Source organism: Engystomops pustulosus, chromosome 7, assembly GCF_040894005.1.
Source record: "Engystomops pustulosus chromosome 7, aEngPut4.maternal, whole genome shotgun sequence".
NCBI classification, from domain to species: domain Eukaryota; kingdom Metazoa; phylum Chordata; class Amphibia; order Anura; family Leptodactylidae; genus Engystomops; species Engystomops pustulosus.
This window is the reverse complement of record NC_092417.1, coordinates 131,384,317-131,411,734: the sequence shown is the minus strand read 5'-3', so window position 1 is coordinate 131,411,734 and position 27,418 is coordinate 131,384,317. Positions and strand designations below refer to the sequence as shown.

Here is a 27,418-nt window from a genome sequence, read left to right as displayed (position 1 = left end):
ATACAGCCAACTTTACACCATTTAACTGCTACCTTGCCAGGCAGTCTCTACAGCTGCAATTACATAATCTCTCAGTGCTAGAAACTTACTAGAGGGTCCATGACTCCCTCTGACAGCTTCTAACCTGCAGAGGGCGGTATTCACAACTACCAGCCTACCAATGTATTAGCAGGGGTGTTGCACTTACAATCTGCCTTCTCTACCTATTTATATATTTATCTTGTTGCTGAATGTGTGCAGCAGTCATCTAGAAAATCCCAGGTTTTTACGCCAGAGAGGCTACTTTTCACGATTAGAATTTTTAGCCAATGTCTATACAGGCGGTCGCCTACTTAAGGACACCCGACTTACAGACAACCCATAGTTAAAGATGGACCCCTCTATCCACTGTGATCTCTGGTAAAGCTCTCTGGATGCTTTAGTCCTAGACTGCAATGATCAGCTGTAAAGTATCTGTAATGAACATTTATTGATAATCATTGGTCCAATTACAGCAAAAAATGTTAAAACTCCAATTGTCACTGGGGCAAAATAAAATATTGGCTGGATCTACAATTATAAAGTATACAGTTAGGACTTACATACAAATTCAACTTAAGAACAAACCTATGGACCCTATCTTGTACGTAACCCGGGGACTGCCTGTAATTGTTGGCCACATATTCCTCAATACAAAGAACAAGTTCTGTGCAAGTAATGTCTAGTAACTGTTCGACAAGTAACTGTCTAACCATGTAGATGCACATGGGACACAAACATTAAAACTGTTTGATTAAAGGGGTTTTCCCACAAATTCAAGTTAGGTCCTATCCAGAGGATAGGGCCTAACTTGCTGATCAGTGGGGGTCTCAGTGATTAGACCCCTACAGATCACAAAAACAAGGGGTCCGATGGCGTCCCACGTACCTCCATCGGACCCCTCGTAACTCCATTAGAGTAATGGAACGGACTGCCACACATTACCGTTCTGCTTCATTCATGTCTATGGATCTGACGGAGATCCTGTGGATAGGGCCTAACTTGAATTTGTGGGAAAACCCCCTTAACTTTCTGTACAGTATTCTAAATATTGTTGTACTCAATCTTCATTTATTTTACCTACTACTGGTAGGTGACTCATAGAAACAAGTTAAAACATCTCATAATACTTATAAATTTCTTTATATTTAATAATAATAATAATATCATTTCTTTACATAGCGCACACAGATCACACAGTGCTGCATAGAGCTTGCCAAATCGGTCCCTGTCCCCAATGGGGCTTGCAATCTAATCAACCTACTAGTATGTTTTTTTGAGTGTGGGAGGAAACCGGAGAACCCAGAGGAAACCCATGCAAACACGGAGATAACATACAAACTCTTTGCAGATGTTGACCCTAGGACTTGAACTTGGGTGCCCAGCACTGCAAACCGATTTGCTTATGTGTATCAATCACATTTTTTGTTTGCTTTGCCTGGTTTTCTCCAACCTAGCTTCGGAGTTAAACATATTCCTCTTTGATAATGTATTATGATCCTGTTGAATTAATTGGGATCTTTGTCAAATATAACCTATAAACCACCTCCATAGCAACTAAGAAATCTATTTCAAAAAATCTTGTAAAGCAGTAGTAATAAAGTATTATTTTACATAATACAGAACATTGTAATGTTTTTTCACATTATAATGTTTTTCCATTCCATGCCTTCTGATGATTATTTTTTCCTTACACTCCTCTTTAATGATTTAAAGCCTTTTGTGCAGTGGGTGCACATCTTACACAGTATGCTACATTAACACTGAAACATGGAATCAAAATTAATGGGTTCAATTTGCATACATTCCAGCATTTTTCTCCTTTCCAATTTGTTTTTCCATGTGTCTTTACCTTTGGCAGATGATGCATTATTATTACCAGAATTCTGAATGTGAGGTGTTTTTTAATTTTTTTTAAAAAACATTTACTGTATATAATGCTAGACACAGCTAGGTGCTCATGGGGGGTTTGTTTATATTTGAAATCTTGCCAATCCTGCAATATGACATCAGTGAGGAAAATAAAAGAGGGGGGGGGGGATATTGTTATATAGGCTCCAAATATAATGGAGGCCACAGAGGAACTGCTGTTGAGTCAAAAAGATTTGGCCTCAAAACACAGCGATGTACCTAGCCTGCCCAGGCCCTGTAGCATGCAGCCTGCCCAGCCCCTGTAGCATACAGCCTGCCCAGCCCCTGTAGCATACAGCCTGCCCAGCCCCTGTAGCATGCAGCCTGCCTGGCCCCTGTAGTATACAGCCAGCCCAGCCCCTGTAGCATGCCGCCTGCCCAGCCCCTGTAGCATACAGCCTGCCCAGCTCCTGTAGCATGCAGCCTGCCAGGCCCCTGTAGTATACAGCCAGCCCAGCCCCTGTAGGTGGCACCGGAGCATCGGAGACAGAAGAGGACCTACGGGTGACGTCGGAAAGGTGAGTTTTGACTTTAATTTTTGAGTTGACTCGAGTGTAAGCCGAGTTAGGGTTTTTGAGCCCAAATTTTGTGCTGAAAAACTAGGCTTATACTCAAGTATATATGGTACTTATTGTTGGGGACTTTAATGTTCCCTATATAGACAGGGTGGACAAAAACCGTCAGGTTCTTCAAAGACAGCAGGTTTTTTCAATAACAAAAGATAATTATTTTCTACAAATATTCCAAAGACCAACAAGAGAGGAGGCACTCCTGGACCTTATCTTAACTGACAGTTCTAGAAGAATATCACAATTACAGGTTGTAGACACCTGGAGAATAGTAACCACAACATCACAGATTTTGAATTCTCCTTCACTAAGATTGTAAGTAGAGGAGAATCAAACTCTCAAGACTTCAGGAGGGCACATTTTCAACAGCTAAGGGGGACCTCAATGGTTTAAATTAGGACAATGTTCTCAAAAATAAAAGCACCCAAAAAACATTTTAAAAATGTCATGTTAAAAACATACCATATGGGAAAAAGCATAATCGAAACAAGAAAAAAAAAAAATGTGTTTAACTAGAATCGTAAAGTGAGTAATAAATGAGAAAGATTACGTTTTTTTTAAGTTGCTAAAACTTGTAGTGATGAGGTGTCACAGGAATGCAGCGAGAAAAATTAATTCTGTAAACAACAGATAAGGGCAACAAAAATAGAGATTGAAAGAAATATTGCCAAGGAAAGTAAAAAATAATCCCAAATTATTTTTCAAATATATAAATCATTGGAAACTAAAAACAGAGTGTGTGCACCCACTAAAAAATAACCTGGGGGTCATGGTGGAGGAAATGTGGAAAGGGACAATCTATTGAAAGTCGACTTCTCTTTCTTCACCCAGGAAAATCCCATAGTGGATGACATGAAAATCCTCTTTTAAATGCCTGCTTCTGAACACAGAAAAAAGTGCAATGCCACTTTGAAACCACTAAAAAAAGAAAAGAACACCGGACCCAGATGGCAGGCACCCACTGATATTAATGGAATTATTTACTACGATAGACACACTATTATTTTTAATATACAGTATAAAGATTCATTAGGAACAAGTTATGTTCCACAGGTTTGGCATATAGCAAATGTGGTGAAAATATAAAAAAAGGATCAAAATGGGATTTAACTTTTGTGTGAGCTTCTTTGGTTGTGGGGAAATTATTTGAGGTGTTTTTTAGAGATGCCATCCTGGAGTATCTCACTGTACATAACCTTATAACTACAGATGAGCAGATCTTAACTTCCAGTTCAAGGGCAGGGTTTGGGTGCGTCATGCGCAACCAGTTTGGGGGCTCTGCGGCTTTCATGGAAAATTGACAGCCATGGCTGTGATTGGCCACGGGTGCCCGCTCATCTCTACCTATAACTCAACATCCAGACAAGTTTATGCGAGATCGGTCCTGACAGACTAACCTTTTCGGCTACCTTGAGGATGTAAGTTCTAGACTAGACCTGGGGGACACTGTGGATATTGTCTATATAGACTTTTTCAAGGCATTTGATACAGATCATCACAAAGGTTGGTACACCATCATTTTCAGTTCTTTCCAGTTGTCTCAGCTGACAGAAGGCAGGCTCTAACTGTCCAGATATAGACAAAGTTGAACACAGTGATGTGCTTCTCTCTTCACTAGGTTTGTTTGGGTATGGGTCTCTACAATGGGGAATCATAGTGGGCTGTTTAAAATTGAAAAGAAGACTGAATACACTGTAAGTGAAGGCCAGAGGATGGGGAATTATAAGTGTGGTCTAGTAAAAAGTGACAATATCAGTTGATGGGCACATTAATGGCATTATAAATGAGAGACAGCATTGGGGGATTTTTAAGTCTGTTTATTGTACAGTGTGCGGTCCTCAGGAAGAAGCGCAAAATATTCAGTGGAGAACGGAACAGAGGCATTATACAGTATGGGGGGAATCACACTGTATAATCAGTACTTTTTTTAATTAAGTAGGTAGCATTTTATTAACTTACCCAGAATATTACTTTGCTTTAAATCACAACTCTGAACATCCAAACATCCATCCATTGTAACAGAAAACATTATTCATTCAATCAGACCTTTCTCCATTGCACCACAGTCTAATTTTGGTGAGCTCTGCCCATCTTAACCTTATAGGTTAATTACCGACTATAAACAGAAAGCTACAATGTACTGTAGGACATACAGTCAGAATTAACCCTATCAGCACTTTGCTCCACATTGTTGTTTCAGTGTGTGATTGAAAAAGATTGGGTAGCCTTCGCTTCCACTAGGCCATGGGTACCCATTACCCTGTCACTGATTTACCTGTTGTGTTTATTTGGTTGCCCTTTTGTGTCTACTGATCTTTGCATACTGACGACAAGCCTAAAGGCTCTGGATAACTAGATCAATCAAAGCCACTCAGATTCTTACAGTTACATATACTTTTCAATATATCAACTACAATAGCTAATGATTTGCTACTGAAAACTCAAATTTAATCTCTTGACACATGACATGTGATGTGATTAGACATCAGTGTTATATTTATGTTAACACGTCAGTGATTTAATATTAATAATTGGTGTATATATTACCATGGCAGAGATTTAACATGGAGTTTTAAAGTAATATTAAAAATGTGGTTTGTGATTAGAAAACATGGACTGCTTTTAAAACAAACAAAAGATGTGTTTTATACTATGGTTAGACCTATCCACACCATGATGTGCCTCTTAATTTTTGTTTCCTACAACACGTAAATAGACAAGTGATCCACCCCTAAGAATCGATGTGTGTTTTGTTTTTTTTTTTGTTTTTTTTTTACTATTTTACAGTTTTTCACTTGCTGCATGTAGTATATTTGTGAGACAAGAGGGTCTGCTGTTGTCCTTGACCTAAACATTCACATTCTTTGCATAAGGTTTCTCTAAACATTATTCACAGTGAACATTTTTTGACAGTCAAGAATGAAAAGACATTTAGAGGACCCACAAAGATATGTGAAGCCAAATTCCCTAGCCCTGGAATAATACAGATGCTTCTGGGAAATTGGCCAGATCCTGCAGCATACGTGTGCACAAGAATTTCTATAATGCCAGATGATAATCTTGTTAAATCAATAAGATAATTATACTATTTCCAATCACAAAAATAGAATTTTAAGCATTATTACTGTATATTTGTACATTTTTTGATTAACAGGCTCTATTCATAGTATCATAGTATATAAGGCTGGAAGGAGACGCAAGTCCATCAAGTACAACCTTTAAGAATTAAATAAATGTTTTATCCCCATAACCCGTGATATTTTTTCTCTCCAGAAAGTCATCCAGGCCTCTCTTGAACATGTACATAGAGTCCGCCATAACAACCTCCTGCGGCAGAGAGTTCCACAGCCTCACTGCTCTTACAGTAAAGAACCTTTGTCTATGGTGATGGTAAAATCGCCTCTCCTCTAGGCGTAGAGGATGCCCCCTTGTCCTGGTCACAGGCCGAGGTATAAAAAGATCTTTGGAGAGATCCTTGTACTGTCCGTTCAGGTATTTGTACATTGTAATGAGGTCTCCCCTCAGTCGTCTTTTTTCTAAACTGAATAATCCCAAATTTTTTAATCTGTCAGTGTATTCTAGTTCCCCCATTCCCCTAATAATCCTGGTTGCTCTCCTCTTCACCCGTTCCAGCTCTACTATATCCTTTTTATACACTGGTGCCCAAAACTGTACACAATATTCCATGTGTGGTCTGACCAGGGATTTGTATAAGGGCAAAACTATGTCTTTATCATGAGAATCTATTCCTCTCTTGATACATCCCATTATTTTATTTGCTTTAGCAGCAGCCGCCTGGCTCTGGTCACTAAAATTAAGTTTACCATCCACCAATACCCCCAAGTCCTTTTCAGCTTCAGTTTTACTAAGTAATTGACCATTTAGAACATAATTATACTTTTTGTTTCCATGGCCCAAGTGCATAACTTTACATTTATCTACATTAAACCTCATAAACCATTTCTCTGCCCATCCCTCAAGCTTCCACAAATCCCTCTGTAATGTTAAACTATCGACCTCAGTATTTATTACTTTACACAGCTGAGTATCATCTGCAAATATTGAAACTTGACTGTGTAAACCCACTACAAGGTCATTAATAAAAATATTAAAAAGAAGTGGCCCCAATACTGACCCCTGTGGCACTCCACTGGTAACATCAACCCAATCTGAGAATGTGCCATTAATGACCACCCTCTGTTTTCTATCACTAAGCCAATTACTTGCCCAAATACACAGATTTTCTCCTATTCCCAGCAGTCTCATTTTATATACCAACCTTTTATGTGGCACGGTGTCAAATGCCTTTGAAAAGTCCAAATATACAACATCTACAGCGTCCCCCAGATCCAGTCTTGAACTTACCTCCTCGTAGAAACCAATCAGATTAGTCTGACAGGACCGATCTCTCATAAACCCATGCTGACGCTGGGTTATACGGTTGTGCACAGTGATATACTCCAGGATAGCATCTCTAATAAACCCCTCAAATATTTTCCCCACCACAGCAGTTAGACTCATGGGTCTGTAGTTTCCAGGATCACTAGTTGATCCTTTTTTGTATATTGGTACCACATTTGCTATGCGCCATTCCTGTAAAACATAACAAGTCCTCAGTGAATCTTCAAATATTAAAAATAACGGTTTGTCTATCACCGTACATAATTCATGCAGAACCCGGGGGTGTATGCCATCTGGCCCAGGTGATTTATCCATCTTAGTGGTTGCGAGGCGGCGCCGTACCTCTTCCTGGGTTAAACTGTTGACATTATAAAAAGAATTTACATTATTCCTCATTGTGTCTTCCACCAGGGGATTTTCCTGGGTAAAGACAGTTGAGAAGGCGACATTCAGTAGATTGGCCCTTTCCTCATCTCCTTCCACCATGACCCCCTCCTCATCTCATGTGGCTAAAAACACTTACTATTGCTTATAGCAATAACAAAAAATAGTTGTAGCACAGCTAGAGAGAGACTTTGAGAGCAATTCCAACAATATCTATGTCATGCTGCTCTTCCTATCCTGAGTTTCAGTACTACTGCCTCCAAAGCTTCTAATGAAGTGGGCGGGCATTTCCTGGTTGTGACATCAGCTAAGAGAACTGAGACCAGAGTGTCTTCCCTTACTTCCCACAATGCTGAGCTCTCCTTTCATGCAAAAGCACAAGCAGCCTAGCCAATCTCGACACATGATATCAGACTGAAGTCTCCCATTAGCCTTGCTGCTGTACAGAGACATAGACCTGACCGCACTGGATCCCTGCACTAACACTTTGAATAAAAATGACTATACTATTGGTGTGATTTAGGCTCCAAGTGGAAGGAGGAGGAGACGGAGCACACACTGGGAAGTTTAATCCTGTCTTACTTCAGACTTCCTTCTCAAGTGACTAGACTCCTTTACCTCCCAACTGGTGATAACTGCAGGTGGGGAGCAGTTGAGAAAACCTGAGTGCAGGACTGAAAGGAGAAGGGCTGAGGCAGGCAGAAAGAAGAGCATTAGCAGGCAAATGGCTAAAATAAGATGATGAATAGTAGAAAAAGGTAGATATAGAAAAAACATTAGAAACTTTACAGTTATGCTTTAAGTGATTGTATATAAAACTCGTAATTATGATAAGGAATATGTTTCTGTCTCACTAGACAGACCTCTTAAGATCATGAGAACGAATAGACCAGTGGTATGTATGTACAGCTATTAGTCTATAACCACGAGACTTAAAGAATGGAAAGCTCCCATAGAAGCTCCCGTAAAAGAGGTAGCCAAGTATGCACACTAGGATCCATTCTCATCCGTCTTTCAGGATCCTTCATCATACATTATTGTTGTGGGTAACATTAGTAAGAACCCTTTTGCAAAGGCACTTTTGCCTATTCTTCAAGGTTAGTGTTTAGGACACCCAATTGATGCATGTCTGGAAGTTAGTTAAAGGAAACCTACCACCACAGATATACCTAATAAGGTAGATTGGGTGGTAGGTGCCTCTATGGTATGTGAGGATGCCTTTTAAGGGCTAATCCTCACTTCCACTGTATATTTTTCTAACTTTTATTTCCCTAATAAAGTAATTTTCTAAATTGGCTACTGGGCATGGAGTAGCCGTGCCGTGTAGCCTAAGCTCCGGCTACTCCAAGCCCCAGTAACCTCTTTAGAAAATTAGCATATTAGGGCAATAAAAGATACAGGGGGCATGAGGATTATCCCTTAAAAGGGCTATCCTCACGTACAATAGAGGCACCTACCACCCGATCTACCTTAATAGGTAGATCCGTGTTGGTAGGTTTCCTTTAATGATCAGCTATATTCTTATTGATGATTTTAATGATTTTTTCAAACAATTGACACTGATCGGGTCATTAAACCTGTTAGTCACCTCAGTTGGATTTGAAATTCTTGACATCCGATTGACAACTATTTACATTGACTGGTCGTTAAGAGGTTATGTGGCTTGTGAGTGTGTGTATACATCTGTGTGCCCATCCAGCCACTGACAGGGAAGTGGTTATGCCAGAGGGGGTGTACATACAGTAATGAAGTAATGACTGCATATATCCCTCTGTCTACCGGAAGGCAGTATTACATAGAGCATCACAGGAGGTCCTGAGTCCTGCTGCCCTCGGGTCACGTGACCAATGGCTTCTGGTGGCAAACCCCAAACTTTAACAGGGTAAGTATAATATAGGTGACCATACTAGAATTTTATACAGATCCTGTTAAAGTTTGGGGTTAGTGGCTAACCCCTTTAAGCAAAATATTTTGTTCATACCCATATGACTAATTAGAAAAACAGTTTTTATAAGTCTTTTATAAGTCTTATGATGTAGATTCTCTTCAGACACCAGCATGATATATAAATCTTCAGTATAATTTTATAAGAGGCAATCCTGCTGAACTTAAGTATAAAGACAAAAAAAACCCATATGAATAAATGATTATAATGAAGCCAAATGACAGTACTTGTGCAGGAACTTAAAAAGGTTAGATGACAGATTCTAAGCTATGTCTGCTGTGTTACTGGGAGTTTTGCCACCAGGCAACAGTTGTACAAGAGTAAGACACACATGGCACCCATACTTATAATATGTTCCCTGCTGTCAAGATTTTGTTTTTCATAGGTAAAGACAACCAATAGGGGGTAAAGAGGTTTTTTGATTCTACTCACAGAACAGCAGATGCACAAGTGGCAGAAACCCCCACTTAACAACATACTTGCCAGCTCTGCAGCTCATAAAATGAAAAATGCATCAATAGTTGACCTCAAGCCCTACTATTTATAGGACAGAATGGATTCTTACGCACTGGCCAGATCCTCTACATAAGACACAATCAATAGTACTGGAGATTAAGGACATAATTTGCAGCTTTCCATAGGTAATTATAAAATTGTCCTCTGCAGTTATTTATTATAAGAAACAAAATCAGTGTTGTTCTGATAAGAGAATGAATCAACCACCTACGTTTAGATTGGGTCTCCTTGAAGACTTTTTGTTGTGCATCTATTACAATGTTAGCTGCTATATTACAGCTGCAGTCCACAGAAGTGCAATGTTCTGCGCACTACTCAAGACCATATCTATGGACTGCAGCTGTAGCACAATCGATAGAACTGAAATAATGTGCTTCAGAAAGTCTCTGTGTGGCCTGTGCCGTAGAATAGCCCTATCATGGAGAAAGCTTAAATCTAAGGAAGCCAAGCAATCTAAGGCACAAGAAATCTGCCAGTTGTCTTGAAGCTCTCGGCTTTGTATACTTCTGATCATGTGATTTGTGGCACAGACTGAGCCTCATTTCACTGACAGATGCTCCCTTCCTCCACAATCACATCTTTATTTTACTATCTGTGCATTTAATAAATCATATTAAAAACATTCTATGTCTTAGTTACAATTGATGTCTATGGGTGAAACATGTTTAAAAAAACAGCGTAATGGAAATATGCTGCGTTTTACATAAAATGCTAAGGATACACCACAAATCATGATGCAAAACAAGTTATATACGAGTCAATACATTTCTATTGACAAACAGCAAACCTCTGAAAATTTAAAAAATAAATTAAAAATGCAGATAGATACAAGTCATGAAAATAAGCAGAGAAGAGGCCTATTTTTCCTTATTTTGAGATAAGTAATATTTAGAGGATGCTGGAAGGTGTATTGTGGTTCTTTGAGCTCCAGACCTGGAGATAAAGGTAGTTGAAAAAAAACAAATATAGTTAATAATAATATTATTAATAATTCCTTTATTTACACACAGATTATGCAGCGCTACACAGAGCTTGCCAAATCAGTCCCTGTCCCCAATGGGGCACACAATCTAATCAATCTACCAGTATGTTTTGGTGTGTGGGAGGAAACCCTCGTAAACACAAAGAGAACATACAAACTCTTTGCAGATGTTGACCATGGGACATGAACCCATGTCCCCAGCGCTGCAAGGCTGTAAAGCTAACCACTAAGCCACCATGCTGCCCATTATTTTATCTGTTTGTATTTCCAACTATGTATTCAACTGTCTGAGCCTCTGGTTCTGTAGTTCACATAGCCACAAGTTGATGCGATGTAAGATGAGAGTCTTTCCTTTTATAGGACAAAAGCATGGTTGTATTTACTGTAGAACAGAAGATAGGGGTGTGAAGTGACTCTCCCCCTCCAGTCTCTAAACTTGACTCATCGAAGGCAAAATATGACTCTTCTCAACTCATTTTTACCTTACTTTGGAAGTAATATTTTTTATAGGTAAACTGACACAATTTCACATAAAAAGGGGAATACCCTACCTGAGCATGTTAGTAGTTTAATGGGGTTGCAATAATATATACTAGGAATAAACTTTTAATAAAACACAACAAAACTTTAAAGCAAACCTTTCAGTAAATGACATATGATTCTGTTCTGTGCTCTGCACTTTCAACAAGCAGTTAATATGTCCTGATAATATTTGTGTAGTTATTGTCCAGAGAATTATTATTCCACTTGAATGAGAACATATTTCAGTTAAATCAAATGCTGCATTAAGTCTTTGTGAGGCAATCTGCAATGTGCCAGCTGCTGATGAACTACATCTCCCATGGTGCTGGGAACAGCTGGGGTGCTCACTGTGACCCATCTTGGTTAACTAGATCTAGTGTATTTAATAGTCGTAGCATCATCTAGAAGAATTAAACAGTTCAGTGCTTCTCAGTCATGTGAAGCTGCAATACCAAGATCTGGTGACCCATTTTTATGCAGTCCAGTTAACACTAAGATCACCTCACAAAAAGAGTTCCAAGCTTTCAAAAACACATAATGCAACAACTATACATAGGTTCTATTTTAAGGATTGTCAGATACAAAACCACTCGTCATATGCAGGAAAATAGATGTTTGGTTAGCAGACTCTATAGAAGTTAAAAATTTTAGGATAGAATACAGTGTCTCACTGTGCCACTAATGTGGCTGCCAGTCCAATTCTTACAGTTTCAGACACTAGAATTGGGTTAGACAAAAAAAAGAAGGTAAATATTTTAGAGTCAATTTGTATGGCATACAGGATCTCTCAGTTCCAATATCAATCGTAGAAAAAATAGTTCATACAACTTGCTTGTTTGTTTCATTGCACTTTTAGTAATCCAAAAAAAAAAAACATTAAACAGATAAAATATCTTCTTAATAGTCATTTGTTGTAATATTATTCGCACACAGTCTTTAAACCAGACAATTCAGAACTTCACATTCTATATAATTAGTCCATGTAGGTCATACAGTATTGATATATACTGTATATACTCCAGGTAAGTTACCTCCCAACTAATCCCAATTTTTATACCCATTTTGATTTTCGGCAATTACAGTGCCATATGTCAATGAAAATGACTTGAATAGCACTTTCAATCAATGTTAATTTTCCTGGGGTATCTGAATCTGCAGTAAAATATATGGTTTCAAATTTAAGATTTAAAAGTTGACACCTGCCCCAATGACAAGGGGTGGGAGTAGGAGGCTGAGTTTATTATAATTGGATAGATTTTTAAATGTTATGTGACACATATTTTTAGTCTTACCATGTATATTTCGCAATATATTCCACCGTCCTAAAATTTTTGTTACTCCCTGTATAAATCTGTTAACAATGTAGCCCAAATGGAAGTTCATTGTATAGAATGCCCTAATCTGTGCACACTCTCTATCCTTAAATGAAATCAACCATTAATATTAAACTAAATTAACCTAAACATGCTTACCTATAGTCCTCTTCACCTCAATCCCCTCACTGGTCTTCTTTAATCTGGACATACAAGGATCGCTGTGAAAAAAGTTAGAAAAAGCAGGCTGGAGCACAGGGATGTGATGTCCACTACTTCGGGCTCTTAATTATTCATGCCTCCGACATGACGTCACCTCCTTTTCAAATATGGGAGAGGGAGATATCTATCATGCAGTAGGCGTGAATTCATACCTCCTTAAGATAGACGTCATGCGATAGGCATGGATAATTAACAGCCTGGAGCAGTGGACATCACGTCCCCTCTCTCCAGGCTTGCTTTTCTAATGCCTCATTCATATGTTCAAAATATAGAACATCTCCTATATTTCTCCATGCACAGTTACAACCAATGTGTGCTCACCGCACCAGTGACCGGGCACCATAGGCATCACTGAGTACCAATATCCACCAGCAACTGGGGCAGTCTCAATTACACTTGTGTGAATGCCCCCTAACTCTTTATCACAGAGATCCTGGCGTTTCAAGATTGAAGAAGACAAGCCTCGAGATCCTGGATAAGAGGACTATATTAAGTATGTTTAGGTTAATTTAGTTTAATGTTAATAGTTCATTTAATCCCAGTAAATAATGGATTATAATGATGGAAATAACCCCATTGCAGCCTGAAAATTGAATTGAATTAAGTATCCTTTGCATATTTTCTATCCTCAACCCTAATAAATAAGTAACCTACAATGATGCAGCGTTTAACATAGATTCATATTGGGGGTGCTCGATTTACTATGAACTGTTATGAACTGGGGGTGATTGCATGATTAAAATGGCAAAAATTAGCATTTTCGACTGGGATATTTGATAGAATCTATGAAGAAAGCTTCTATAGGTGCCTCAATTGCAAGTTAGAACCTAGCCTAACATATACATTAAACAATTATGGAAAGTGAAAGTCAAGCATTGTCAAAAATAAATTAGCTTATACAATATAGTTAGAGGCCAAGTATAGTAAAGGTGGTGAAGAATATTATCAGAAACTTGTCATTGTTGGTAAATGTTGGAGTATAATTCCAAATCCAGGATAGGGAGCTGCATATGGAGCATATATGGCAATGAATGGTATTAGTAAAAGCCAGGGGCGTAACTAGTAGAGGCAGGGCCCCACAGAAGACTTCTGAATGAGGCCCCCCTTCCTGCTAAAAGTATACATATTACATGCTTTTTTACACACAGATTTCTATACCTGTATACATAAACATACAGTTCTAAACTCATACACTCAGATATATACACTCTTACACACATATGCATATATAGAGTATATACACATCACATATACACACACATACAGTATATACACTCCATTCACCATATACACATACAGCATATGCACATTACAGATATACTTCTTTTTATTATGTACAATGGTCTGTAATAATTCAGTCTGTGTAGTGGTTATCACAAAATTTTAAATATTGGATATTTTTTACTTAAATGTATACCTACTAATGTATAAAAACTGCAGTCATAATATATCTCTTTTGTACCAGCTATATATTGACTGCACTGGGGCTTTGTGCAAAATGATGACTTAATGCTTTTGGTAGAACTTGATGAAACTTTTTTCCTCTCGCTTACCAGGTCGGCAGCTCACAATCTTCAACAGCCAGGCGGTCATCAAGGTTGGAGGAAAGGACCAGGGACGTCCATTCCAGGGTCAGATATCCGGCTTGTATTACAATGGCCTAAAGGTGCTGTCCCTTGCTGCTGAAAGTGACCCCAATGTCAGGACGGAAGGCAATCTAATGCTTGTTGGTGAAGTCCCTTCAGTCATGACCACAGAGACTACAGCCACTACTCTATTGGCTGACATGTCCACCACCATAATGGAGACAACCACTACAATGGCCACCACAACCACAAGGAAAGGGAGATCACCAACTATGAGAGACAGCATCACTCAGGTAAGCCAAGTATGACATGCAAATACAAAGTGAACTAGCTTGAACCAACAATTTTGTTTTCACAATCCGGGCAAGGTTTATTTATTGTGGTTTGAAGCCACAGTAGTGCTATATTTTTTGACAACGTTCATATAATAACAGTTACAGTAAATGTTTCTAACTGTTTCTGGCTTATTCACATGGCTATTCTCCATGACTATGCACACTCTAAGCTTCCATGGTCAAGATCCAATAAATCTTTGAATTATTGAAGTGAATGGACATATACTCTATATATACCATGCCAGTGTACATTTGGTGGTTTCCTCAAGCCGTGCTGCTCATATTTGTGGACCACAAGCAATAAATAACTGTTTGATGAAAAAGTATTTAGTGAGGGTTGCAGAGGCCAACATGGTGGAGGCCTTTTGGTGAATGTACATTTTTTACTACATGTTTTGAGTCTCTTTGGTAGCCACATATACAGTATTAACAATCTTTATTTTGTTTTAAGGGGTTTTTTTTATATTGAAGTACTTTGAAATCAGGGGTGGACTGGCCATTGTACCCACCAGGAATTGTTCTGGTGGGCCGAATGGTCTCTGGCCAGTCTGGGGCTGGTCTCCCCTACACCTCTTCCCGCACCCCGGACATCCTGCAACTGTCCTTAAATAATCAATAGTATCCGCATCGTACAGTTGATGGTACTATTAACTAACACACAGACGCTGCCGGCACCGCTGCTCCTGTGTCTATAGGTTACTTTCTGCTACACAGGCCGCACAATTGATGTCATTGCGCAACCTGTGAGACGTTGAGGAGTGACTGTCAGCACTCATTACGTGCTGCGCTGTGGTGCACGGGTGCGGCCACCGGCTGAATGTGAGAACTGCAGGAGCAGAGAAGATAAGCCCAGCATGGAGACGGGAGCAGCAGGATAAAGTATTCCATAATATAAATGATTTTGCAGCAGGGATCTGTCTCTGAGAAACTTTTATTTTGTGTGGGGGAGGGAGCACTGCTGGGGCAGGTGAGGGACTCACTATTTATAATTAAAACTACATTAGATTAATATTAGGAGGATTTGGGCACTGATTATTCAAATACAATTTAAAGGGAGCACTTTATTGTTAGTGTGGGATACTATCTGAGCCCTCTACTTACTCACCAGGTGCTTGCTCCACAATGAAGCAAACACCCATCGCTAACACTCGCGATCGGTGTGTGCTAACCCTTGGATCTTGGATTTGATCGTCCTCGGGGAGTGGCGATCCGTTGCCATCACACAAAGAAACGAGGCTATCATGTTTTAGGTTATTAATAGAGATGAGCAAACACACTCGTCCGAGCTTGATGCTCGTTCGAGCATTAGTGTACTCAAAACTGCTTGTTGCTCGGACGAGTATTTCGCCAGCTTGAGAAAATGGCATCTCCCGCCGTTTTGATTTTTGGCGGCCAGAAACAGAGCCGATCACAAGCCAGGAGACTCTGCACTCCACCCAGCATGATGTGGTACCCTTACACGTCGATAGCAGTGGTTGGCTGGCCTGGAATAGACTAGCCCCTGCCCGCGCTGCTCGCATCATTCTCTGTCTGGATGCCGTTAGGGAGAGAGTTGCTGCAGCTGCAGGGATAGCGCTAGGCTGTTATATTAGCTTACTGTTAGGCAGGAGTGATTCTACAAGAACCCAACAGCCCTTGTTAGGGCTAGAATAGCGTTATATATATATATTTTTTTTTTGTTGATTTGCTTGTGGCTGGCCTTGCTGGAACTAGTAGTGCAGCTAGTACCATATTGTGAGGAATTTGCAGGGAGACTTGCGAACGTTATATAGTCTGACGATTTTTTTTTTACTTTTATTTTTTTTTATAACTCAAAGTCATCAGGCACAGCACAAAATCCAGTTGTGTGCTGTCAGTGTAGGTTAGAAACTAGCCATAGCAATAGGATAGCATCGTTTTGTAAAATAAAAAATAAAAAATCCAAAAAAATTTACAGTTTACACTTTAATTTTGAAAATGTTGAACCCGAGGGCTAGGGGTAGAGGACGAGGGCGTGGATGTCCAACTACTGCAGGGGTCATTGGCCGTGGTCCTGGGCGGGGTGAGACACCACCTGCTGATGAGGGAGCAGGGGAACGCCGCAGAGCTACACTCCCTAGGTTCATGTCTCAAGTTACTGGGACTCGTGGTAGAGCACTGTTGAGGCCAGAACAATGCGAACAGGTGATGTCGTGGATTGCGGACAATGCTTCTAGCCATTTGTCCACCAAACAGTCTTCCACACAGTCCACCCATGTCACCGAAATCAGCACTCCTCCAGCTCATCCACCTCAGCCTCCTTCCCCCCAGTCTGCCCCCTCCCAGGAAAATTTGGCATTTGAACCGGCATACTCTGAGGAACTGTTTTCTGGACCCTTCCCAGAGTCACATTACTGGGTATTCACTCTCCTGGACCCACGGTACAAGCAAAATCTTTCCACTCTCATCCCTGGAGAGGAAAGGAGTGTGAGAATGCATGAATATCAGCAGGCCCTGGTGCACAAGCTGAAACAGTATTTCCCTTCTGACAGCGCTAGCGGCAGAGGGCGTACTTCTGCGGGACAAGTAGCGAGGGAGAGTAGGCGAGCAGGCAGCTTGTCCAACACTGGCAGGGGAACGCTTTACAAGGCCTTTGCCAGTTTTATGTCACCCCAGCAAGACACTGTCACCTGTCCCCAGTCTCGGCAGAGTAGGGCTGATCTTTACAGAAAGATGGTGAGGGAGTACGTAGCTGACCATACCATCGTCCTAAATGATCACACAGCTCCCTACAACTACTGGGTTTCAAAGCTGGACATGTGGCACGAACTGGCGCTGTACACCTTGGAAGCTCTTGCCTGCCCTGCCGCTAGCGTGTTGTCTGAACGGGTTTTCAGTGCAGCTGGTGGCATCATCACCGATAAGCGTACACGCCTGTCGACTGACAGTGCTGACAGGCTGACGCTTATCAAGATGAATAAAGCCTGGATTTCTCAGGATTTCCATTCTCCACCAGGTGAAAGAAGCTCAACCTGAATAATGTATGCACTCCTCCTCCTCATTTTCTCCCTTCTCCTCCTCTTTGTACACTAAAGCAGAGGAAACTGGCTATTTTTTGCCAGGGCCAACTGGCTCTAGCTATATTACTCTATGTATTTAATTTTTCTGGAGGGCCACCTACCCGATCCTCTGTTTTAAACAATATTTGGGAGTGCCACATACAGGCCCTCAATCTATTTAATTTTTCTGGAGGACCACCTACCTGCTCCTCTGGTTTGAAAACTTTTTTGGACTGCCACATACAGGCACTATCCAAATGTAATTGTCTCTATAGCAGCCTCCACACGTCGTCTTTATAGCCACATCAAACTTGTTAACTTTGTCGCCACCCTGCTGTGTTATCCACAAAATATACTGGCAAACTTTTATCATTTACCGATATTATTTCAGCGCTTCTTGCGCATCTGTTTACATTCCCCTCACCCGCCATAACCCAAACTTATAAGAACACTTCTACACTTGATCTTATACAAAAGGTTCTTAGAAGTGCTGTTTGGGGAGGAGCCGAGAGAAAGGGGCTTGGACAGGCGAAAGCTCGCCTGGCAGCGGACCGCCAGCTCCATCCCAAGATCCAACTAACATAGTTTTAACTGCAGCACCTTTAATCTACTACTACTTTACTGCCTCCATACATCGTCCCCTTATCAAACGAGCTGTGTCAGGCAGAATTTTTAGGTGTTTCACCAGATACATAATGGAACTCGGCGCATCTGTCGCCGCCATGCTGGAGACCTGAAGTTGCAATCATAGCACCGCAATATGAAGCCCCATACTGTCGCTCTAAATCATGGAACCATTTCCGAAAAAACAATTAAAAATAGAACCGCTATGCTATTCCATTATTCCTAGATGAAATATTCAAACGACCCCGCCTGCTTTGAAAATTATAATTTTTTCAAAGTAAATGCTTCTGGCCCCCAGGCCGAGAGACAGGGGCTTGGACAAGCGAAAGCTCGCCTGGCAGCGGGCCGCCAGCTCCATCCCAAATTTAGGCAGCCTCAGAGGCATCCATGCATACTGCCCCTGCTGTTTCCTGTCCATTTCGCCTCGACAATCCTCCACAGCATCCACCAATGTCTCCATGCGCAACTTTCAACTCTCTATACCCCAGACGCTGGAGCACGAGAGGATATACAGCACATCATCCCCTTATCAAACGAGTTGTGTCAGGCCCATTTTTCGGGTGTTTCACCAGATTAGTTATGGAACTTGGTCACTATGTCGCCACCATGCTGTGTTATCGACTAAATATACCGTCAACCTTTTGTTCACATAGGAAATCATTTCAGCGCTTCTTGCTCACCTCCTTTGGTTCCTCTCTGCCACCCATTGGTTTGAAGCCTGAGTCCATTTAGGGTATGTCACCATGACACACTATAGCCTGCCGCTGCCTCTGCATGCCATCTTCTATAGTGTCAGGGTCAATTATTGGATGTTTTAGATGCTATCTAGCCTCATTCGGTCACTCTGTCATGGCCATGCTGTTGCCCATAATTTTGGCATAATGGTGCGATTAAGCAGCCTCAGAGGCATCCATGCATGCTGCCCCTGCTGTTTCCTGTCCATTTCCGTGGTGTTTTCATCATTTTCTGAGGTTTCCAGGTGTTTGGCCAAGCTTCCCTGTGCAGACCCTTGGTCCCCTTGAAAAATGCTCGAGTCTCCCATTGACTTCAATGGGGTTCGTTATTCGAGACGAGCACTCGAGCACCGGGAAAAGTTTGTCTCGAATAACGAGCACCCGAGCATTTTAGTGCTCGCTCATCTCTAGTTATTATAATGTGCGATTTGCACATTGTAATAGATGGTGTGCAAAATCCCCATATACTGCCATACTGTAGTATGGCAATATATGGTAGGATGAATGAGACAACCTAGGGTTAAAGCACCCTAAGGAGTCTGAAAAATAGTAAAAAATTAAAATAAAAAATTATATGAAAAAAAATTAAAATCACCCCCCTTTCCCTAGAAGTCATATAAATATAAATAAACAGTAAAAATCATAAACACATTAGGTATCGCCACGTCTGATAATGCCCGATCTATCAAAATTTAATAATGTGTTTAACCATGTAATGGAAAATAACGCCCCAAAGTTGCAAATGGTATTTATTTGCAATTTTGAAAAATAGAAAAAGTTCCATAAAAAGGGATCAAAAGGTTGCAAAATCCTAAAAATAAAAGCATTGAAAATGTCATCAAAAGTTGCAAAAAATTATACCACCCACAGCTCTGTACACCAAAGTATGAAAAAGTTATTAGTGCAAAAAGATGGCAAAATTAAGAATTTTTTATCGTACAGGAAGTTTGAATTTTTGTAAATGCATGAAAGCATTATAAAACCTATACAAATTTGGTATCCACATGATCATATTGACCCAATGAATAAAGTAGACATGTCATTTAGGGCCCACAGTGAAAGACATAAAATTCAAGCCCACAAGAAATGGCGCAAATGTGTTTTTCATCATTTTCACTGCATTCTGAATGTTTTTCCTGCTTTCCAGTATACGGCATAGAATATTAAATAGCAATACTTTGAAAATGTAAAAATGTAAAAAGTTATAGATTTTTGAAGGTGGGTAGTGAAAAATAAAGACGCAAAAAGGAAAAAGGGCCTGGTCCTTAAGGGGTTAATGACCGATCAGAAGACAGTCGAATAGGTATTGCTGAAAATATTTATTTTTCAAAACAAGAAGAAATGTATTTATGAAGTAAACTAAGCATTCTAATGCCATATGGTTATTTCTGTGTTGGGTAATGGTATGTTATTTTCATCAATCTCAATTAAACATCCACAGAAAACATATGGAAAAAGTACCATTTTATTTAGATCAGATTTTGGCACCATTTTAATCTTAATCCTGCTTCATAATAAACAGTTGGGTCTCCTTGTCTCTACCTCAAGGTGCCATCTCTACACATAGGATAATTTACACAAACCCTGTGTATTTAAATGAGACTGGGAAGCAAAGATCAGTGGAAACCCTAGTAGAGGTTTAAACATGATATGTATTGGTATCACTTTTTATTTTTTCTGTACCATTACAGGTAGAGATGAGCGAACATGCTCGTCCGAGCTTGATGCTCGGTCGAGCATTAGGGTACTCAAAACTGCTCGTTACTCGGACGAATACTTCGCCCGCTCGAGAAAATGGCAGCTCCCGCCGTTTTGCTTTTTGGCGGCCAGAAACAGAGCCAATCACAAGCCAGGAGACTCTGCACTCCACCCAGCATGACGTGGTACCCTTACACGTCGATAGCAGTGGTTGGCTGGCCAGATCAGGTGACCCTGGGATAGACTAGCCGCTGGCCGCGCTGCTCGGATCATTCTGTCTCTGGATGCCGCTAGGGAGAGAGCTGCTGCTGGTCAGGGAAAGCGTTAGGGTGTTCTATTAGCTTACTGTTAGGCAGGAGTGATTCTCAAAGAACCCAACAGCCCTTCTTAGGGCTACAATAACGTTCTACTTTTTTTATTTTAATTTGCATCTATTACCATTTTGTGAGGAATTAGCAGGGGGACTTGCTACCTTTGTGTTTAGCTCTTAGTGGCACACATATCCATAGCAAAGACCGAAGTGGGAAAATTCAGTAGGGGTTGGATTTCTATTAGGCAATAACTCAGTGTCATCTCATCTGGCATAGTAGTGTGCTTCCTTTGATACTTGGCTAGAAAATAGCCATAGGAGAATACAAACAGCTTCTTGAAGCCTACAGTAGCGTTCTATATATTTGATTTCTGGTTGATCTGCTGGTGGCTGTAGTTTCTGCAGTGCATGTACTTGCCAATTCTGAGCAATTTGTAGTGAGACTTGCGACCGCTGTGTTCTGCGCTTAGTGGCGCACATATCCATAGCAAAGGCCGAAGTGGCAAAATTCAGTAGGGGTTGGATTTCTATTAGGCAATAACTCAGTGTCATCTCATCTGGCATAGTAGTGTGCTTCCTTTGATACTTGGCTAGAAAATAGCCATAGGAGAATACAAACAGCTTCTTGAAGCCTACAGTAGCGTTCTATATATTTGATTTCTGGTTGATCTGCTGGTGGCTGTAGTTTCTGCAGTGCATGTACTTGCCAATTCTGAGCAATTTGTAGTGAGACTTGCGACCGCTGTGTTCTGCGCTTAGTGGCGCACATATCCATAGCAAAGGCCGAAGTGGCAAAATTCAGTAGGGGTTGGATTTCTATTAGGCAATAACTCAGTGTCATCTCATCTGGCATAGTAGTGTGCTTCCTTTGATACTTGGCTAGAAAATAGCCATAGGAGAATACAAACAGCTTCTTGAAGCCTACAGTAGCGTTCTATATATTTGATTTCTGGTTGATCTGCTGGTGGCTGTAGTTTCTGCAGTGCATGTACTTGCCAATTCTGAGCAATTTGTAGTGAGACTTGCGACCGCTGTGTTCTGCGCTTAGTGGCGCACATATCCATAGCAAAGGCCGAAGTGGCAAAATTCAGTAGGGGTTGGATTTCTATTAGGCAATAACTCAGTGTCATCTCATCTGGCATAGTAGTGTGCTTCCTTTGATACTTGGCTAGAAAATAGCCATAGGAGAATACAAACAGCTTCTTGAAGCCTACAGTAGCGTTCTATATATTTGATTTCTGGTTGATCTGCTGGTGGCTGTAGTTTCTGCAGTGCATGTACTTGCCAATTCTGAGCAATTTGTAGTGAGACTTGCGACCGCTGTGTTCTGCGCTTAGTGGCGCACATATCCATAGCAAAGGCCGAAGTGGCAAAATTCAGTAGGGGTTGGATTTCTATTAGGCAATAACTCAGTGTCATCTCATCTGGCATAGTAGTGTGCTTCCTTTGATACTTGGCTAGAAAATAGCCATAGCAATAGGATAGGATTGTTTGGTTTTAAAAACTCAAAAAAAAAAAAAAACACAAAAAAAAAAAAAAACACAAAAAAACACAAAAAAAAACAAAAAGAAGTAAAAAAAAAAAAAAAGTTATAACTCTCATTTTAAAAATGTTTAACCCGAGGGCTAGGGGTAGAGGACGAGGGCGGGGACGTGGGCGTCCAACTACTGCAGGGGTCAGAGGCCGTGGTCCTGGGCGGGGTGAGACACCACCTGCTGATGAGGGAGCAGGGGAACGCCGCAGAGCTACACTCCCTAGGTTCATGTCTGAAGTTACTGGGACTCGTGGTAGAGCACTGTTGAGGCCAGAACAGTGCGAACAGGTGATGTCGTGGATTGCTGACAATGCTTCGAGCAATTTGTCCACCACCAGTCAGTCTTCCACGCAGTCCACCCATGTCACCGAAATCCCCACTCCTCCAGCTCCTGCACCTCAGCCTCCTCCCCCCCAGTCTGCCCCCTCCCAGGAAAATTTGCCATTTGAACCGGCATACTCTGAGGAACTGTTTTCTGGACCCTTCCCACAGTCACAAACCACTTGTCCGGTTGCTGCTGAGCAATTTTCCGATGCCCAGGTTTTCCACCAGTCACAGTCTGTGGGTGATGATGACCTTCTTGACGTAGTGGAAGTGTGTAAAGAGGTGTCCGACGATGAGGAGACACGGTTGTCAGACAGTGGGGAAGTTGTTGTCAGGGCAGGAAGTCCGAGGGGGGAGCAGACTGAGGGATCGGAGGATGATGAGGTGACAGACCCAAGCTGGGTTGAGAGGCCGGGTGAACACAGTGCTTCTGAGACGGAGGAGAGTCCTCGACCTGAACAGGTTGGAAGAGGCAGTGGTGGGGCCAGACGGAGAGGCAGGGCCAGAGCTGGTGCATCAGCGCCACTGTCAACTAGTGAAGCTCCCGTGGTGAGGGCTCTTGCGGCGAGGGCTAGATCTTCAGAAGTGTGGAGGTTCTTTAAGGAAACACCGGATGACCGACGGACTGTGGTGTGCAACATTTGCCAAACCAGGCTCAGCAGGGGTTCCACCACTACTAGCTTAACTACCACCAGTATGCGCAGGCATATGAATGCTAAGCACCCCACTCAGTGGCAACAAGCCCGTTCACCTCCGGCCGTGCACACCACTGCTCCTTCCCCTGTGTCAGCTGCTCGTCAGCCCCCTGCCCAGGACCCTGGCACAAAAACCCCATCGTCGCCTCCACGATCCTCCACAGCATCCACCAGCGTTCAGCTCTCCATACCCCAGACGCTGGAGCGGAAACGCAAATATAGTGCAACCCACCCGCACGCCCAAGCCCTTAATGTGCACATCTCCAGATTGCTTAGCCTGGAGATGCTGCCCTATAGGCTAGTAGAGACCGAGGCCTTTCGCAACCTCATGGCGGCGGCCGCCCCTCGGTATTCGGTCCCCAGCCGCCACTACTTTTCCCGATGTGCCGTCCCAGCCCTGCACCAGCACGTGTCAGACAACATCATCCGTGCCCTGACCAACGCCGTTTCTGACAAGGTCCACCTGACCACGGACACGTGGACGAGTGCTGCCGGGCAGGGCCACTATATATCGCTTACGGCACATTGGGTTAACTTGGTGGAGGCTGGGACCGAGTCTGACCCTGGGGCTGCTCATATACTGCCGACGCCGAGGATTGCGGGGCCTACCTCGGTCCAGGTGTTTCAGGCCTACTATGCCTCCTCCTCCTCCCACCCCTCCTCCACCTCCTCCTCCGAACTACCATCCGTGGGCACGGCGCCATCAGTCGGTAGCTCTAGGCACAGCAGCAGTGCCGTCGCTAAGCGACAGCAGGCGGTGCTCAAACTGCTGAGCCTAGGCGACAAAAGGCACACCGCCCAAGAGCTATTACAGGGCATCACGGCGCAGACTGATCTGTGGCTGGCACCGCTGAACCTCAAGCCGGGAATGGTTGTGTGTGACAACGGCCGTAACCTGGTGGCGGCTCTGCAACTCGGCAGACTGACACATGTGCCATGCCTGGCCCATGTGTTAAATCTGATAGTGCAGCGTTTCCTCAAGACATACCCCAATCTGTCTGATTTGCTCACGAAGGTGCGCCGCATCTGTGCGCTTTTCAGGAAGTCCAGCCCAGATGCTGCCACTCTCAGGGCAGCGCAGCGCCGCCTCCAACTGCCCGCTCAATGACTGTTGTGCGACGTGCCCACGAGGTGGAATTCAACACTGACCGTGTTATCCAGAGTTTACCAGCAGCGCAGAGCGATTGTAGACTGCCAGATGTCAACTTCCACCAGAACTGGTAGTCAGGTCAGTCAGCTTCCTCAAGTCTACAATGAGGAGTGGACGTGGATGTCTGATATCTGTCAGGTGCTGAGTAACTTTGAGGAGTCAACACAGATGGTCAGTGGCGATGCCGCCATCATCAGCCTCACCATCCCGCTGCTTGGCCTGTTGAAAAACTCTCTGGTCAGCATGAAGTCGGAAGCTTTGCGCTCGTCACAAGAGACGGGGGAAGAATATTCCCTTGTTGATAGCCAAAGCACCCTGAGGTCTGTTTCTCAGCGCATATCGGAGGAGGTGGAGGTGGAGGAGGATGAGGAGGAAGAGGAGGAGAATGTTGGCGAGACACAAGAGGGGACCATTGTTGAGTCCTTCACTGTTCAGCGTGTATGGGCAGAAGAAGAGGAGTTGGAGGAGTTGGAGGAGGAGGAAATGGACAGTCAGGCCAGTGAGGGGAGTGAATTCTTACGCGTTGGTACTCTGGCGCATATGGCAGATTTCATGCTAGGCTGCCTATCCCGTGACCCTCGCGTTCAAAGAATTTATTCCAGCACCGATTACTGGGTGTTCACTCTCCTGGACCCACGGTACAAGCAAAATCTTTCCACTCTCATCCCTGCAGAGGAAAGGAGTGTGAGAATGCATGAATACCAGCAGGCCCTGGTGCACAAGCTGAAACAGTATTTCCCTTCTGACAGCGCTAGCGGCAGAGTGCGTAGTTCTGCGGGACAAGTAGCGAGGGAGAGTAGGCGAGCAGGCAGCTTGTCCAGCACTGGCAAGGGTACGCTTTACAAGGCTTTTGCCAGCTTTATGTCACCCCAGCAAGACACTGTCACCTGTCCCCAGTCTCGGCAGAGTAGGGCTGATCTTTACAGAAAGATGGTGAGGGAGTACGTAGCTGACCATACCATCGTCCTAAATGATCACACAGCTCCCTACAACTACTGGGTTTCAAAGCTGGACATGTGGCACGAACTGGCGCTGTACGCCTTGGAGGTTCTTGCCTGCCCTGCCGCTAGCGTCTTGTCCGAGCGGGTTTTCAGTGCAGCTGGTGGCATCATCACCGATAAGCGTACACGCCTGTCGACTGACAGCGCTGACAGGCTGACGCTTATTAAAATGAATAAAGGCTGGATTTCTCAGAATTTCCAATCTCCACCAGGTGAAGGAAGCTCAACCTGAATAATTGATCCACTCCTCCTCCTCCTCCTCATTTTCCTCCTTCTCCTCCTCTTTGTACAGTAAAGCAGAGGAAAATGGCTATTTTTTGACAGGGCCCACTGGCTCTTGCTATAGTACTTCATGCATTTAATTTTTCTGGAGGGCCACCTACCCGGTCCTCTGTTTGAAACAATTTTTGTGAGTGCCACATACAGGCACTCAATCTATTCCATTTTTCTGGAGGGCCACCTACCCGGTCCTCTGTTTTAAAAAATTTTTGGGACTGCCACATACAGGCACTCAATCTATTCCATTTTACTGGAGGGCCACCTACCTGCTCCTCTGGTTTGAAACATTTTTGGGACTGCCACATACAGGCACTCAATCTATTCCATTTTACTGCAGGGCCACCTACCTGCTGCTCTGGTTTGAACAATTTTTGGGACTGCCACATACAGGCACTCAATCTATTCCATTTTACTGGAGGGCCACCTACCTGCTCCTCTGGTTTGAAACATTTTTGGGACTGCCACATACAGGCACTCAATCTATTCCATTTTACTGCAGGGCCACCTACCTGCTCCTCTGGTTTGAACAATTTTTGGGACTGCCACATACAGGCACTCAATCTATTCCATTTTACTGGAGGGCCACCTACCTGCTCCTCTGGTTTGAAACATTTTTGGGACTGCCACATACAGGCACTCAATCTATTCCATTTTACTGCAGGGCCACCTACCTGCTCCTCTGGTTTGAAGAATTTTTGGGACTGCCACATACAGGCACTCAATCTATTCCATTTTACTGGAGGGCCACCTACCTGCTCCTCTGGTTTGAAGAATTTTTGGGACTGCCACATACAGGCACTCAATCTATTCCATTTTACTGGAGGGCCACCTACCTGCTCCTCTGGTTTGAAACATTTTTGGGACTGCCACATACAGGCACTCAATCTATTCCATTTTACTGGAGGGCCACCTACCTGCTCCTCTGGTTTGAAAAATGTTTGGGACTGCCTCCATAGCAGCCTCCACACGTTGTCTCCATTGCTACCTCCAAAACTCCATAGCTGCCTCCATACATCGTCCCTTTATCAAACGAGGTGTGTCAGGCAGAAATTTGGGTTGTTTTCATGGATTCCACATCAAAGTTGTTAACTTTGTCGCCACCCTGCTGTGTTATCCACAAAATATACTGGCAAACTTTTACCATTTAGGGATATTATTTCAGCGCTTCTTGCGCATCTGTTTACATTCCCCTCACCCGGCATATCCTAAACTTATAAGAACGCTACTACACTTGATCTTATACAAAAGGTTCTTAGAAGTGCTGTTTGGGGAGTAGCCTAGAAACAGGGGCTTGGATTGGCGAAAGCTCGCCTGGCTGCAGAGCGCCAGCTCCATCACAAGATCCAAC

The 27,418-nt window shown here is 42.7% G+C and overlaps 1 protein-coding gene across 17 annotated transcripts in view; it reads left to right on the top strand.

Annotated features, from left to right (window-relative positions):
- The window catches only part of NRXN2 (neurexin 2), a 588,251-nt gene that overhangs the window by 487,705 nt on the left and 73,128 nt on the right, over window positions 1–27,418 (top strand). For all 17 annotated transcript variants that reach the window (XM_072117807.1, XM_072117808.1, XM_072117809.1 and 14 more), the window contains one exon: window positions 14,340–14,662. In XM_072117807.1, coding sequence (XP_071973908.1) covers window positions 14,340–14,662 — 323 coding nt within the window. The remainder of the gene's footprint in view (window positions 1–14,339; window positions 14,663–27,418) is intronic.